This window comes from Protopterus annectens, chromosome 7.part0, assembly GCF_019279795.1.
Source record: "Protopterus annectens isolate FY-2018-M chromosome 7.part0, PAN1.0, whole genome shotgun sequence".
Classification (NCBI taxonomy): Eukaryota; Metazoa; Chordata; order Ceratodontiformes; family Protopteridae; genus Protopterus; species Protopterus annectens.
Genome location: NC_056739.1, coordinates 271,840,058 through 271,856,702, shown reverse-complemented (window position 1 = coordinate 271,856,702; position 16,645 = coordinate 271,840,058). Strand labels below are relative to the sequence as shown.

At 41.8% G+C, this 16,645-nt stretch overlaps 1 protein-coding gene across 1 annotated transcript in view; it reads right to left on the bottom strand.

The window, feature by feature from the left end:
* PIK3C2B (phosphatidylinositol-4-phosphate 3-kinase catalytic subunit type 2 beta) overlaps window positions 1-16,645 on the bottom strand; it is a 1,063,900-nt gene that overhangs the window by 260,312 nt on the left and 786,943 nt on the right. The window contains exon 15 of the mRNA XM_044076750.1: window positions 15,428-15,570. Coding sequence (XP_043932685.1) covers window positions 15,428-15,570 — 143 coding nt within the window. The remainder of the gene's footprint in view (window positions 1-15,427; window positions 15,571-16,645) is intronic.

Below are 16,645 nucleotides of genomic sequence, written 5' to 3'. Positions count from 1 at the left end.
TCACCTGTACTTTTGGAGGTAAGACCCACAACATGATTTAACATTACTTCTCCACTTGCAATAGACGTTCTACCCTACATCGCAAATGAAAATATGTACCTGCAAAAAGGCAAACTATGAAAAGTGAAAAATATAATTTTTTTTTTTACTCTAGATTAGGGACCAGCACCGGCCACTAAATGAATCAGCCATGGCTCTAGAAGAAGGACAATGACTCCTGTATGGGAGGAGGTCGAAGGGCTTTATCTCCCTCATGAGTGCAGGATTTAAATTCCACACTAAATTCACTTTCTTGAACTGAAGTGGAACTTACACTCCTTTCTTTCATGACATTGATGTACAATCATAGATGTTACACATGCTCTACTGAGGTACCATCCTTTAAATGAGACATTAAACCAAGGTCCCGTCTGTCAAAGTACGATGTAGCACAGATGGATGTAAAAGATTACACAGCACTTAACAAAAAAAAAAGAGTTGTACAATTTTTCTTGTGTCCTGGCCAAATTTCCCCTAATTAGCATGAAGGCATTATGAATACAACACTGGGTCCTTCTCTAGTGGCATACAGCCCTGAATATGGCCCATATGACCTGAGTTTGACTAGCAGGTGGAGCATCTGTCGGATCCAGCATGCGGAGAGGTAGCATGACTAGGATGAGGCACAAAGTATTAGGGGATGCAAGTGGCCGATCCCAATTGCATTTTAGTGCATACCAGCGTAAGAACTGTAGGAACTGCTCTTCAAGTCCTCAGAAAGGCTTTTTTTTCCTCTTGTTCCTCACATTTTTTGGAGGGGCACTAGATCATGGGACAGCACCAGGTACAAAACTAGCTAGCAACACCTCTGGTTGGGAAGGTGTGTGCACTCAATCTTGGGGATGGGACACAGCATGCCATAAATTGCCACAGTTCCTCAGATGAGGGGCAGGAGATGCAGCCTGTTGGGTGGGAATTCAGCTCATCCAGCCACTATGTGGCAGCACTCTCTACAGATGCACACAGAGAAGGTGTAGTGAACCCCCCAGAGATATGTGGGTCACACACTGTTCCATCCAGGGGATGTATTAAAGCCATAATTACAACATTGCCAGGATGCCAGCAATGGCAAAAATAAATACTATGAATTCCCAAATGATGGCACCTCCAGCTGGCTCTCACCTCCATACAATATCCAGCACACTGGCAAAAAGCATACTGGACATGCAATACCATTTCAGGCCTCCCCTACAGATAAGCTGTTTTTATTGGAACTAGCCCACTTAAAAGAAAAGCAAATAATAAAACAATGTTTTTTACACTTCCATCCACAACAATAACATACACATAAAAGTATAATGAAGATCTCTATGTAATTGTTATATTATGCAGTCTAGTCAACTTTATTTTCATGTCTTATGAGAAAAGGCAAGGATCACCTCCTAAGCTGCTGTTCTTGAATAGTGGTACTAGCTTTGTGAATGTCTGTTGTAGATTAGTTTTCAGTAGATGATTTTTGCTTTGCACTTCCATATTTCTGATCATCTCTAGACAGTTAAGCAGCTCTATGATTTAGGCTTGGCTATCTGAAGGTCTTTGGTGTACTGCCGTGTTCTGCTGCGCTCAGAAGAAAGTCAGTAAATATTTTCTCTTGAAAGCTGGCAAAACATACAGTTTAGTGTTTTTTGAGGACACAGTTGCACAATATCAAGACTATTTTCTGGGGACACAACTGACCTATGAAACAGCTTAAAGGATTTAACTACCACAGCCAGAAAAGGTGTATCTGGAATTCTGTAAAGGAGTGATACGAAGAAAGTTATGTCCAAATCCACTCGCAGAGCAGCTATGGCAGAGGACAATGGGGGTCCAGAGTTCAAAAAGTGATTCGTCCTTCAGAAGAGGCAATAAACCAAGGTCCCATCTGCTTGAACTGGTGGTACCTCAGGTGGATTCCACATCATCATCATCATCATCCCCTTTTTCCCATTTACATGGGGTCGGGGTATCGTATTAACTGTCGCCAACTCTCTCGATTCAGTGACACTCTCCTGCCTTCTTCAACACTCATGCCTGACTATTGCAGATCTTCTTTCACACAATCCATCTACCTCTTTGCTGGACACCCTCGCTTCCTCTTACCTTCTTCCTGTCTGTCGCAAATCTCCCTCACCAGATTGTCTTCTGCTTTTCTACACGTGCCCATACCATTGTAATCTGTTTTCTTTGATCTTTTGTGCAATTGGAGCTACTTTGGCTTCTGCTCTTATGTCCTCATTTCTTCGCCTGTCCCACAGTGTGCATCCTACCACCTTTCTCAGGCACTTAGTTTCCATCACCTCTAGCTTCTTCAACTGTTCTGCCTTTACTGCCCAGGTTTCTGTACCATACAGTAATACTGGTCGCACCACTGTCTTGTACACCTTACTTTTCAGCTTCTTTGGCATTCTTCTGTCATATACTGCACCTGATACTCTATGCCAGTTGGCTGCAGCCCCTCTGATTCTAGCTTTGACCTCTTGATTCAAACTAACCTTCTCCTCAACCACCCCTCCCAGATACTTGAAGCTGTTTACCTGTTCCACTATCTTCCCATCTATCTCTATTCTCAGCTTCTGATTTCCCCAATCTGCTGCCATTACCACTGTCTTATCTGTGCTTAGTTTCATCCCATGTGCCTTCAGATTTGCATTCCATTCTCCTATCCTTTGCTGAAGTTCTAGATCAGAGTCTGCTTGTATTGCCACATCGTCTGCATACAGCAGCTTTGTTGCTCTAACCCCTCCAACCTGTTTGCTGATGTAGTCCATTACCAGTATGAACAGCAGTGGGCTCAGAGCTGAACCCTGGTGTACACTCACTCCCACTGGGAACCCCTCAGTGAGGCCAAACACTATTCGTACTTGAGTCACTGGGGCCTTGTACATAGCCTGTACTAATTCTACCAATGTTTCTGGGACTTCAAACCACCGCAGTACTGCCCAGATCAGCTTTCTTGGGACCTTGTCATATGCTTTCTCCAAGTCTAGGAAAGCCCAGTTTGACTCTCTCCTCTTCTCTACTTTCTTCTCAAGTATCTGTCTCAATGCAAACATCGGGTCAATTGTGCTGCATCCTGATCTGAATCTGAACTGTTCATCTCCCATCTTACATTCTACTATTCTGTGTATCCATTTATCAATCACCCTCTCAAGAACTTTCATGCAATGTGGTAGGAGTTTGATGCCTCTGCATTGTCCACAGTTGTGGATGTCCCCTTTGTTCTTGTACACTGGCACGAGTATGCTTATTCTCCAGTCATCTGGAGTACGCTTTTCTCTCCACACTGCAATTAGTACCCTCAGGAGCCATTTCTCCCCTAGCTCACCCAGCATCTTTATCCTATCTGCTGTGACCTCATCTGAGCCTGCTGCTTTCCCTGACTTCATTTTCCTTAGTGCTGCTCTTACTTCTTCTAAGCTGGGCTCCTCTTCTACTCTCATTGTAGTCTGTTTCTGGGGCAGTACCGCTTCTGTGGGGTTTTCTTCATTCAGAAGCTGCTGGAAATACTCCTTCCATCTGCCTTTGATGTCCTGTGGGCTGGTAAGCAGGTTGTTGCTGGAATCCCTTATGAAGGGTGTCTGACTATCTTCTTTATCTTTCTGTCTTTGCCTTGCAACCTGGTATAGTTTCTTTGTGCCCCTTACTGAGTCACTTTCCAGAAGCTGATAGAGTGCCTCTGATGCCCTATTCTTTGTTATTGCAACTTCTTTCTTAGTTTCTTTGTTAGCCAACCAGTAGTCCTTCCTAGCTTGGTCAGTCTTTTCAATCTCCCACTTCTTCCTGCACTCCTTCTTTCTTTTGATTACTTCCTGCACTTCTGCATTCCACCACCAGCTTTCCTTATGTACCTTATTTCCATACCTGGCTCGGCCACATATCTTTTCTGTAGTCCTAACACATGCTGTTTTTAGGTGCTGCCACTCTTCTTCAACTCCACTTATTTCCTCCTATTCTTGGGGTGCTAGAGCCCTGATTAATTCCTTGAACTGCTGTACTTTCTCTCCAGTCAACTTTCAGGTCTTCAGCCTGGTCTCTGTTGACCTTAGAGCCTTCTCTGACCACTGCTTGCAGCTGATTGTGGCAACTACTGGTTTATGCTGTGAACCGACTGTTTCACTGGGGATGACTTTGCAATCATGGATTCTACCCCAGTGCCTTTTCCTTACTAGGAGGAAGTCTACCTGAGTTGCATGTTGGCTACTCTTGTATGTGATCTTGTGACTGTCTCTCTTTGTGAACCATGTGTTGGCTACTATCAAGCCATTTGCCCGACAGAAGTCTAGAATGGCTTCTCCTTCTTTATTCCTATTGCTCCACCCATGTGGACCCAGGCAGTCCTCATATCCTATTCTGTCTGTCCCGATATGTGCATTTAAGTCACCCATTATCAACACCAATTCATGTTATCCTGCTTTATCAAGTAGGTCCCGCAACTGCTGTCTGAATGCACTCTTTTCCTCACTATCACAACCCTGCTGTGGGGCATAGGCTGAGATTATGAATGCTGTCCTATCATTACACTGGAGTCTGATTGCCATGAGTCTGTCATTAATTCTGATGATATCCCTCACTGACTTCTGAAGCCTCTGTCTCAATACAATTCCTACACCATTTCTAGCCTGTCCACCACCTGAGTAGTAGAGTCTGGATCCCAAGCCAAGTGGCTTTGTTGCACTGCCCTTCCATCTCGTCTCTTGGATACATAGGATGTCCAGCCTCCTCCATATCATCATGTCATCCACTTCTAAGCTGCATCCTGTCAGTGAACCTACATTAAGTGTAGCAATTCTTAGTTCATGTTTGGCAGGTTGGTTGGTTTTATGTCCAGCTTTCACTCAACAGAGCTATCCCAGGTAACCCAGGCTGGGCAACTAGACACCGGCCAGCCAGTAGCCTATTGACCTAGGGCTGCTGGGCTTTTATAGCAGGCACACATTGGCCAATAGGGGCACATATAACCCTCCCACCGTTAGCATGGGTCCCTGGCGTGGGTAAGAGAGTAGGCCGGGTCCTCAACCCACTTATCACCGGTAATTACCCATGCCCATTTTTTGGCGACAGTCAACATGACCGAATCACCTAGAGCCATATTTAACACCGTCGAGTGGCAAGCCCTGCCACGGCACGCAGTTTGTGATCTGTGTTCTCCTATCTTGAGGATACTGCGCACCACAATAGATGCCCAAAGTGGTTGGTCTTTTTACAACTCTTCCCCCCATTGGGCACCATGTAGAGTCTGTGCTGCTGCCCACAGCTCCATTCATTGGTGAGTTTGAGATGGAAACACTTAGCATGTTTTTCGAACATGGGAGAAACCCCACGGAGACATAGAGAGAACATGCAAACTCCAAACAGGCATTAGTCAGAGGTCAGGATCGAACCTTGTACCTTGTGTATTGGAGGCGAAGACCTTAACCACTAAGCCATCTGGTCTAGAGACCAGGTGGATTCCACAGCACCTATCAAATAAATTATGAGAAATTCCCAGATGCCGTGGCCAAATTTCCCCTATTAGTATAAATACCACCTCGGGTCTCCCCTAAAAAGAGGCCATCAGCCTAGTGGGACAAACCTGGTCACCAAAGGATAAATAAAAAATTAAAAATAAATAAATGGTTAAATAAATTATGGGACCAAGCAGGAAACAAGATGTTACAACTAACTATGGAAGCTTGTATACATAAGCCTTCAAGCATCAGGCTTAATAATCATCTCTAGCCAGTTTATGTTTACTTAATTTGTAGATGAATTTAAACTCAAGACAGTACTGTACCACACAAAGCAGAACAGTACATTTGTCCTTAGAGCACACTATTCTTGACTTTTAATGCTTGGTTTGACTAAATAAAGCAAAAATACAGATTATCCATATTGTGCTAAAGCATAACTCCTGCATGTCTGTATGTGCACATGTACATGTATGTGTATTTTGTGAGAGACTTTTTTTGTGGAGAAGCCCTGAAGTGGCTGTGAGATTACCAATTCCATAATGCAGCACATAAACCCTTACTACATCATTCCTACCCCAATCTCGTATCTGTATGTCCAAAGACTTATCCTCCGCTCTTCCTTCCCGCCTTCTACAATCTCTCGTTCTGCCGTCTTTGTACGTTTTCCTTACCATTCACTTCCTTCCCTTGTTTCTTTCACATACACTTCTGTGTTTTCTCTTTCACATACACTTCTGTGTTTTCTGTTTCACATACACTTCTGTGTTTTCTCTTTCACATACACTTCTGTGTTTTCTCTTCCACTCCTTTCAACATGTTTTTTTTCCTGAAAATTTTACAGTGTATTTTACTTGCTGAATTTGATAAGGTAATCTTGCACAGAGAATAAAAGCCCACAGCATATAAATTAATGACTTCATGTGAATAAAGAAACAGAAACACAGGTCTGGAAAATCAGATTTATGTGTGCACATTTGTGTAACTGCAGTCTGTCTCTCTCTGGACCAACCCAAAACTCCCTTATCCACAAGCAGAAATTCTCTTAAGAAGCTACCACTGTCACTTGTGCTAATAACAATGCAAGAAAGAGAGATGCTGTCACAAAAGCAGGTCATGTTACTGATTTGTTTGAGTGGCTGCTAAACTCACAGGGGACTGATCCAGGGCAGGCTTTTCTCAATGTCAAAAAGAATGACCCCAGCTGGGAGATAGGGAAAAATCTAATCTTTTTGGGAAACTGATTAGTGTGCAGCTTGTGAGATGCTGAGAGTGCTGCTGTCAGCCTGTTTGCTGTCCCCTTCCCACCCCTATCAGGTTGCTGACAGACAGCCGCAGTTCAGCAGTCAGCTGATCCCATTACAGTATGCAGCACACCTCAGTAAATACATACACAATGCACAAAACCTTTCTGGATACTGCTGGACACGGTTTCCAGTTGTGCAGCTGTGTTGCTGTTATTCTAAGATTCAGAAGCCTTTTTGCACGAATAGATCACAGATGGTAAATAGAAATACAAGCAGGATGAAAACTGCTATCAAAGGCAATTGTCTTTCAAGTATGTATGAAAAGGATACTGTATTTTTTGTTTACGAAATGCCAGCCTGGCATATTTTGAAATTCTCTTTAGTTCCTGTTCTAAAGCAAAGAAATACATATATGCATGCTTTCATATAAAAAAAAAATATTTGTCTATCTTAATAGTTTTTTAGTAACTTTTAAAACTGTATATACACAAGTGAATTAAATGGCGTGTACTAATCTCATTGAGGCCTTTTATTCTGTCTCACATTAAAAGTTACTGGAGGAATTTAGCCTATTTTAAGGGCAAACCCTAACATTTTCATGCTGTTTTGGAGCTGCTCATGCAAAAAAAGATTGTTAGGATACTACTGGGGTACTATTCTACCCTCTACCATTGGTGTCAGAGGTTCCCCAAGGGTCTGTTCTGGGGTTCCTTCTTCTAACGCTGTTCACTAACATCATCCTGTTCTGCATATTAGCATTAATTTTATTCTCGTTACAGATGACTTGGCCATCTATTTTTTCTTTTTGCCATTCACATACTTATATCAACAAAATGTTGTCACAGGACCTCTTAATGGTTTACAATTAATTAGGCCTGAGTGCCCATATTAATAAAACTATTAGTAGGTTTGTTGGGGCTGTGAAAAAATTCAGTGTGATGCCTTACAACTGTGCTACAATGGCACCTGCTGGTAAAACAACTACAACTGCCAATGTACCTCAAACATTTAGAGGAGGATGAACAGGAAAAAAAATAACAGTATTTCTTTTTGTGAAATACTCAAGAAGAGGTTCATATATCTTTCTATAACTAGTTGTTGGAATATGTTTCCTCTAAAAATCATCATCATTCTCTTCGACTTTTTTTTCCGAAAAATAGCCGGATCATCTCATCATCTCTTTCCTTTTCTTCTCTGCATCTTGCTCTGTCACCAACCCACCTCTCGCCGTCCTCTCTCACCTATCTTCCCACCTCCTCCTTTCACCCTTTATCTCCATCCTTATCTTTCCCTCTCCATCCTCCATCCCCAGCACCTCCCCATCATCCAAAGCAAATCCTCCTCCAGCACAACTTTGTCTGCGCAGCTGACTTGTCTTGTCTCCTTTGTCTGTAAACTGACCCGACCGCGTCTCCTCCTCGATATCCATGCCACTCCATCATCCACACACGATTGCAAATCTTAACATCTTATGTTTCCTCTAAAAATACGACATTCAAATTCCCTATCTGCATTTAAAAAAAACAGATCAGCTGATTAAGCCCCAAGGCATTTTCTTTGACTGTTATGGAGTCTGTGTTCTGTGTTGGCCATTAGACCTGGACACGGTTTTTAACCCAAGTAAGAATTATGACTTTATCCCTGTTTGTCATTTTCTGTTCACTCAAGCAATCTAATAAATAAGATTCATTCACTACATGCTACCTGATACAAAACTTCAAACTTCTTAATGGAAAAACACTAGACTTAGTCTTAGTACGAAGTGTTTACTCCTCCTTACTTCTGTCAGCTCATTCACTCACTAACAATATGAAGGTCCACATTAAGTTAAACAAGTTTTCAGGTTTATTTTAGTTTTCCAAAAAGAAATACAAGTGTTTGACACCTGAAAAAGCTGTACATCTGACTCCCCGTTATGCACAGGACTGCACACCTAATACGCACTCAGATCTTTCCTTAGCTAGAATTTTAACTTTCCGGACCTATTCTACATCTCTCCACTCCTTTGTCACCTCATCTCCTATCCCCTGCTTTACTGCTGTATTCCATGGAAGGCAGCACCAAAACATTTTTCAGCGTTCTGCACAAAACATGAACTTAACTGACAATGGCGGTGAGGTCTCTCCCTACGTCTGGGAAATTTACTTCCAATCTGACATCCTGCACATACACGGATTCATGGAGGAGTTGTTAATGTTTCTTAACACTACTTCCACTCACCTTCTGCTACTAGCAAGTAATGTACACAGTGGACACTTGTACTACTCGATTTTCTTTCATTATGGTGAATTCATAGTCTATTTATTATGTACCTTACTTATCTGGTCCTCATATTGTGTTCTCAGCCTCATTCTTTTATCCCATCACTGCTGAGTCTGTTCTTTAAAACTAGGTCAAAGCTGAAAATGAATACTAGTTGTTCAGTCCTCTTACCTGTCAAATAAATTTTATTTATTTCAAATTATATTTGTTTAATTACTTATGAAATGGTTGCAGAATGATTCGTGACAAGGGGTACGCAAAGTATATTCAAAGCTCATGTAAAATGAAGCCAGTCTCAAAAAAAAAAAAAAGACATTACAAAAAAGATATGCCATTTATTAATGCATGGTGGTTTCTGCATTACAGATATTACCAAACACCCATACTTGTAAGGTATTTATATCCTGTCATCCTGTGCTCATGTCACGCAATACCCTCTCTCTCTTCAAGACAAAAATATTAAGAATGCTTAGAGTATGTCATTATCTTTTTAGGTATCACAGATAAAGACAAGCGTCTACTTGACCACTCTTTGTCGGACCATGTGCATATAATAGAGGAATTATGTGGAACTAAAGGCCTGTGGCCACTTTTTTTGCTTTAGCTGAACAATTACACAAATGTACTTAAAAGCTGTAGTGTGTCAAAATTTAGGAATGATATGTCTGACAACACTGCAGGAGTTCTTACAGGCACATATGGATAACATTTTTATTTCATATACTTGTGACTATAGGTTCAGGTGACAGTTTGAGTTATGCAGGCAGTGATACCACACCAGGATAAGAGTCACAAGACATTTTTTTTTTTTTTTGCTGTATCTCCTTTACTCGCCAGGGTATACATTATGAGTATTCTGCAATACTGCTAACTGTTATTGGCCAGTCTCTCTAAGTGACTACTGTTTTTTTTTGCTGGCAACACCAAATGTCACCAAGACTGGAAGTTTGCCACATTGTTTTAATTTAGCACTGAAAAGGATCACACTCTGGTTTGATTATTATTTATTTATTTTATTTTTTTTGTCTTTCAAGCAGCTATATGGAATATGACTCTGCACTGTTCCTTAAATGCCATACATTTGTGATAAGTAGACTGTTGTTGTTGTTGTTTGTCTTTTCGGCTTTACCCGGTTAGGGGTCGCCACAGCGGAACTCTGGTCTGCTAATGATTGGCAGTCGATTTTTATGGTGCTGAGTTGCCAGCCCGACGCCCAACCTTCAGCGAAGGCACACCCATTCACGCATGTCATTCGGAGGCCACTCAACCGCGGGGAGGACATGCAGACTCCATACAGAAGACACTCCAGCCAAGAATCGAACAGGAGAACCTCTTGCTGTGAGGTTCTCCTGTTCGATCCTGTGATAAGTAGACTATGCTGACTGGAAATTATTTTTATTAGTTATGCTGCATTCTGCTGCTCTTTTACTCTTCTTACTGGTAAACAAGATGCTTGTGCTATCATGTACTTTACATATTTGTTATTCATTTGTTTCATTTCATTTTTGATGTCTGGATAAGATCCCATTGAGTTTTTGACCCATCTGGGGAGACCCAATGACTAGAAATATTCTTTATTATTCTTTATGGTGGTAATTAGCAATATGGATTTCAAATATTGGTAAGTTTCTGGATAGTTAGTAGGCATGCAATCAAGGAGAGCACTGCCTATCCAGTTTCCCAATTGCCCAGACCATCATCTGGTTAAGTGACTTGCTCAGAGTTTCGCATTAGGCTGAGGGGCTCAAACACTGGACTACAGGAAGCAGCACATTAATGCATCACAGCTTTAATCCTTTGTAAAAACTGCCACAAACTAATTCTGTTATCAGCGGTGCAGTGCTTAAGGACACGTGAGAGAGTATAACCTAGCACCTTTATTGCATTTTACTTCAGATGTGTAATTGTAATATGTAACGTACCATTTGGTTATTATAATATACCAAGTAATTCAGGTATTCTAAAGGATGTCACTTTGTCAAATCCACATCAGAAAACACAGAGTGAAGACAAGATCTGCCAAATAATGGGCAATTTCAACTACCCCACCATTAAATGGGAAAACTACTCATGTACCAACTCCTTCGTTCAACACTTTCTAGAATTCATAAATTCCAATGTCCTGGATCAACTTATCCACACCCCCACCAAGGGCAACAGTATCCTAGACTTAGTCATTACCAACATGAGTGACCAGTGTTCAATACCTGAAGTCAACTCCTCGTTGGTCAGATCCAACCATAAGCTAATTACCCTAGATATCCGCATCCCGCCCCCACCCACCATTAAGGAAACCATGGTAAATAATTTCTCCATAGCCAACTTCATGCTTCTTAAGACAGAAGTGGCGGACTTCAGGACACCCATGCAGATGGACAATACAGTTATGACTGCTGAATCATACACAAATGCACTCTATAAACACTTACACGAGTGCATGGATCATGCTATCCCAAACAGAACCAAGACACTATACTCAAAAAAAGGGAAGCCAATCTAGTGGTCCCCTACCATAAACAAACTCTACAATAGAAGAAAGAAACTGTTGCAAAAATCCCATGAGTGGAGGAGCTCCCTGGTCAACCTCAATAAGAAGCTGAGATCCTTTATAAGATCCTCCAAAGCTAGCTACAAAAATAAAATTGCCACTGATTCTAAAGGCAACCACAAAGCATTCTATAGCTATGTCAAGAATTTCAATGGCAACACCCAGATCTGCTCTGAGTTACAGCACAACGGCATGAAAATTACAGAACCAACTGATATTGCCAACATCCTGGCAGATAGGTTCAGTGCTAATTTTATCCCCCTCTCACCCCCTAAAGGGCCCATATCTATGCAGGAAGAATGCAGAGTCCCTGTAATCACATCTATGCAGGTAAAAGCTGCACTCTCTAAAACCAAAAACACATCATCCATAGGACCGGACAACATCCCAGGCTGCTTTTTACATGAACTTTAGAACGAACTGGCTCCCCACCTAAGCACCATGTTCAATCATAGTCTCACGTCAGGCTTTGTGCCCACTAAATGGTGCACAGCAACGGTTATCCCACTCCACAAAGGGGGAGCCACCACTGATCCTGGGAACTATCGCCCTATTAGCCTGACAAGCCTGGTCTACAAGGCCATGGAATGTATCATCATGGAACTCATAAACAAAGACATTGGTAACCTCCAAACTCTGGACCCCACCCAGTTTGAGTTTGTGAAAGGCAGATCATGCCTTCTGAACCTGATCGACTTCTTTGAGGCAGTCACCAAAACCGTAGATGAGGGTAAGGTGGTTCACACAGCCTATCTTGACCTCACCAAGGCTTTCAACACCATCCCCCATTCTGGAATTATAGCTAAACTCACTAAACCAGGTATAAATCCCTATGTCACAAGATGGGTTGCCAAGTGGTTCACTGACAGAACCCACACTGTAAAAGTTGCAGACTCCAAACCTGACTTCAAACCAGTGACAAGTGGAGTACCACAGTGTTCAGTCCTGGGACCGCTCCCGTTTGGTATCTACTTCTCTGAAGTACAGGCTAACACAGAAGGCCTCTGGCTAACGAAGTTCGCAGATGACTGCAAACTAGGACCCATAGTCGAGTCCCCAAATGATGTGGACATCCTACAGAAGGGCCTCAGTGAGACAGATTCCTGGTGTCAGAGGCATGGCCTCAAGCTCAATGCCAAAAAGTGCATTGTCATCCCCTTTGGTAAAAACTCTGTACCCATGAACTACCACATAAATGGCAGTCTACTTAATGCCGAATGTGTGATAAGAGACCTTGGGACCCAGGTGGACAGTAGTCTCTCCTTTGATAATCACATCACCACAGTAGTCAGGAAATCCTTCTATGTGGCACACCTCATCACAAAATGCTTCTCATCCAGGAAAAAAGAGGTCATTGTTCCCCTCTACTCGATACACATTAGACCCATTATAGAGTACAATGCCCCTTTTGGAATGTACCTCACAAGACATCTGCAGCAGCTGGAAAGGCCACAGAAGTACCTCACAAAGAGGATAACTGGCCTCAAACAGATGCCCTACACTGACCGTCTCAAAAAACTCCAGCTTTACTCTGTAGCATATTGCCAACTCCGAGGAGATCTCTGCCTTAACATATAAAGCTATGTTAAACCCAGAGCTGTTGGACATGCTACACCTGAAGAAATCCCAATCCCTCCGAGCTACATGTTCTAGGGACCTAAACCTTGTCACCACAATAAACAGGACATGCTGGAGGGACAGATTCCTGTCCTAGAGACTTCTTATACTCTGGAACAAGCTACCCATATATGTCAAGCAAAGTTCCTCATTAGCAATATTCAAGAAAAATCTTGATGAGTGGATGGGAAATAGGAAATACACCCTGGGGATCACTTCTGTGGCTCTGTTCGACAGGGGCACAGGAAATTAACTTTCTTGGGTGGTGTAAACCAGGGAACCGTGTTGGTTAGGCTTACTTTGGCCCTCGGGCCAATAGCCTAGTACCTACCTATGAACCTAAATATGTGTCAATAAATTCTGTACCTGGACTTTAACAATTGCGTTATAAACTTTGTACCCCCTCACTACATACAACTTCCTCCTCTGGTGCTTCAGCCTTGGAGTTAGTTGTACTAAGTACTGCGTATGAAGACACTGCCACCTGTCTGCAGCTTAAGCTTTTCTATACACTGTTCATAATGACCTGTTGATAAGTTTCACTGACAGAGAATTTCACTTTGATATACAGTTAATTTGACAAGGTGTCACTTAGCAAAATAGTAGTACAACTACACAAAAGCCATAATCTTTATAATACCAAGCAGATTACAGCTACCAATCTGCCTGTGTAGTCATCATATGACTAGACACGAAGAATGCCTCATTTGTGCTCAGAAGTTTTCTTTTTTTTTTCAAGGGCAGTTATATTATAACCATTAACAGGATGGGAGTTGGGATGGAGTTTATTTTCACCACTCAAGATATCTTTTTAGGCAAAATCAAAGGCTTTATCAATACAGGTTAGTCTAGTAGCATGTACTTTGCAAAAATAATATAAAGTGACTTCTGAAACACAGTGCTCAGATCAAATTTCTTTAGTCAGTTTTGGAAATGCTGCCTCGCTGTTCCAAAGTTACCAAAGAAACAGGAAATGGAAATACTTTTAGATTTTGAGAAACTAAAGGATTTGCCCTTTCATACCCAGCTCCATGGCATACAGAGATAAAGCCCTGACTACTGCCCTGGTGACACAAATTCAAGTAGCAGCTTGTGCACTTGATGGAGGTCATGGAACTGCCAGGGGAAAATGAACATGCCCATCCTAGCAGGGAGAGGGGATTGCTTGTCAGACCACTAGTTCTGCTGGGCAAGCAGTAGCTCGCCTTTGGAGGTGGGTAGTGTGCAGAGGACATGGGCTGGGGCTGCCCAAGCTGGTGAGGTATCGCTTTCTGTTGTTACATATAAAGGAGCATACAGCCATTGGGGCTGCAATGATGCAGATGCTCACTGCCCCTGAGGAGTGGTGTTAGGACCACAAAACAACATACCCTCAGTGTTGGAAAGCAACCCTCATGGATGCCTGTAAGAAAGTTTCCCAGGTGGCTCACCCCTTACAGTAATTGGGTGCATCCCTCATATGGGGAAACAAATGGGCTTAATCTAATAGGGCAAGAATTGATGGTTGGCAAGCACAGGGGCAAAAAAAGATAAAAACTGCCTCTTCTCCAACTAATGGACTACCCACGAGTTACCTAGAACGTGCAGTGGTGGGTGCGGAGATGTGTTCATTTGTGATTTTTTTTTTTCTGTTTTGTCCAATCACTGCAAAATTACTACGGTTTCTTATTAAGCTTTTTGAGAAGAGATGACTTGATGTTACAGCGGTTTCTTATTAAGCTTTTTGAGAAGAGATGCCTTGATGTTACAGGTGATGACATATCTTCGTGTCTGCTTGTACTGCAGCCTGTATCCTGTACAGAATAGGAACTAGCCTAAGGAAGCTGTGATAGAAGTGTGCAGTTGTGCATTGTTCATGGAGGTCTTGCAAAAAAACTTAACCCTTCAGTGCCATGTGGTTCATTAACCAGCTGGTTGTAGTCCTGTAATAACTAGTATCACTTAACTGCTTGATATAGCTCTCAACCTCTTAGCTCAAGAAATCTGTCCAAAACTTAAAATACTAGAGGGACAAAAGTCCAAACATAAGGGCTGATTTTAAATACTGCTATTATAAACTTAGAAAGTTGCTAAAATAATAGGATTTGTGTCATCACACATTTTCTAAAGGATATGAAGTCTGAAATTCAAATGTATGTCATTGTTTAGTGACTTCAACCGTTGCTGATATGGAAAAGACCAAACATATGACAGAAATATAATCTGGACAGTTGAGAGGTATGACACTTGGCTATAAACTTTTTTTTGTTTGTTCTAATATTGAATAGCTGCAGAAAAAAAATTACCAGAAATGAGACTTCTTGTGCATAACATTACTGAGTGATCTCTGATCTTCTCCTGGCAGACTGCTGAACTGGTACTTTGGGCTGAATTCTGCTGGTGGTGGTGTTGTGAACTTCACTTCAAAGGATGAGGTGGGAAAATCAACCTTATAAAGAAAAGCAAAAATCAGTTTCCAGTCTCTCTTAGCATTGTTTTTTTCAACAAGAGTTAGTGTCACACCTAATATATGGCAATGAAAATTATAGGTTTCCTTTTCAGACAGTGCATTTACCAGTTATCTGCCTACTGATGTGATTTGCTGTATCCTTGGTCTCAAAGTCCGTCATAGTTATGATCCTTCTGAGTTACAGAGAAGCTTGTTCTACATACCAAAATGCAACTCTCACCTCACTGTAAGAAATAACTGCACACCGTGCATTACATTAGTAGCATCAGCATCAACCCGCTTACCTGGGTAGGGCATTAATCAAATATTACAGTTTCAGGCCCAGCCCAGGTTGTACAGGAACAACAGAGAAGGTAGTGCACTAAATGCATTTCTTTGTGCACATGTATGTTATATATACATACATACAGATACAGCTGTTAAAGCAACACTATTATGTACTTTACCAGACATGCATAGAGGCTTACAAAAGGGTGGGTAGTTTTAAAATGGAATGAACAACAACAGCAAAAAAGGAGTAAGTAGGTGAGATAGGATTGAAGGCTCAGAGTTAAAGGTACAAAGCTGAGAATGCTCTGAAAGTATACTATACCTTATATCAGATTACTAGTCAACAAGTGGCAGACAGAAAGGTTTGCTAGGAGAATAACAGCAAGAGTAAGGAGGTTTTCTGTTACATGGCCTGAATGAGGGCATTTGCACTGACTCTGTTTTCAAAGGTATGCTTTAAATTGTTTTCTGAACTTGTTATATGTAGGCATATCTGTTAAACTTAAGGGGAACCTGCTGCCAGAATTTGGGTGCAAGCAGATAGAAGCTGTTGATGGTGCAGTGAAAATTAGTTCATGGAGTTCACAGGGCTTGCTTTGTCAAAGCCTGGCTTTTAATCTTGTCAGTGGGAGTTTTAGGAGAAAGTTTCATGGATGGTGGAGTGGAGTGTTTACATGAAGTTTAAAGATTAAGGATTCTAGTACGAGTCAGCTCTTTGGTTTACTAGCATCTAGTTAGCCTTTGTGATAGAGAAGCAGTTATATTAATATTTAAGCTCACGGCA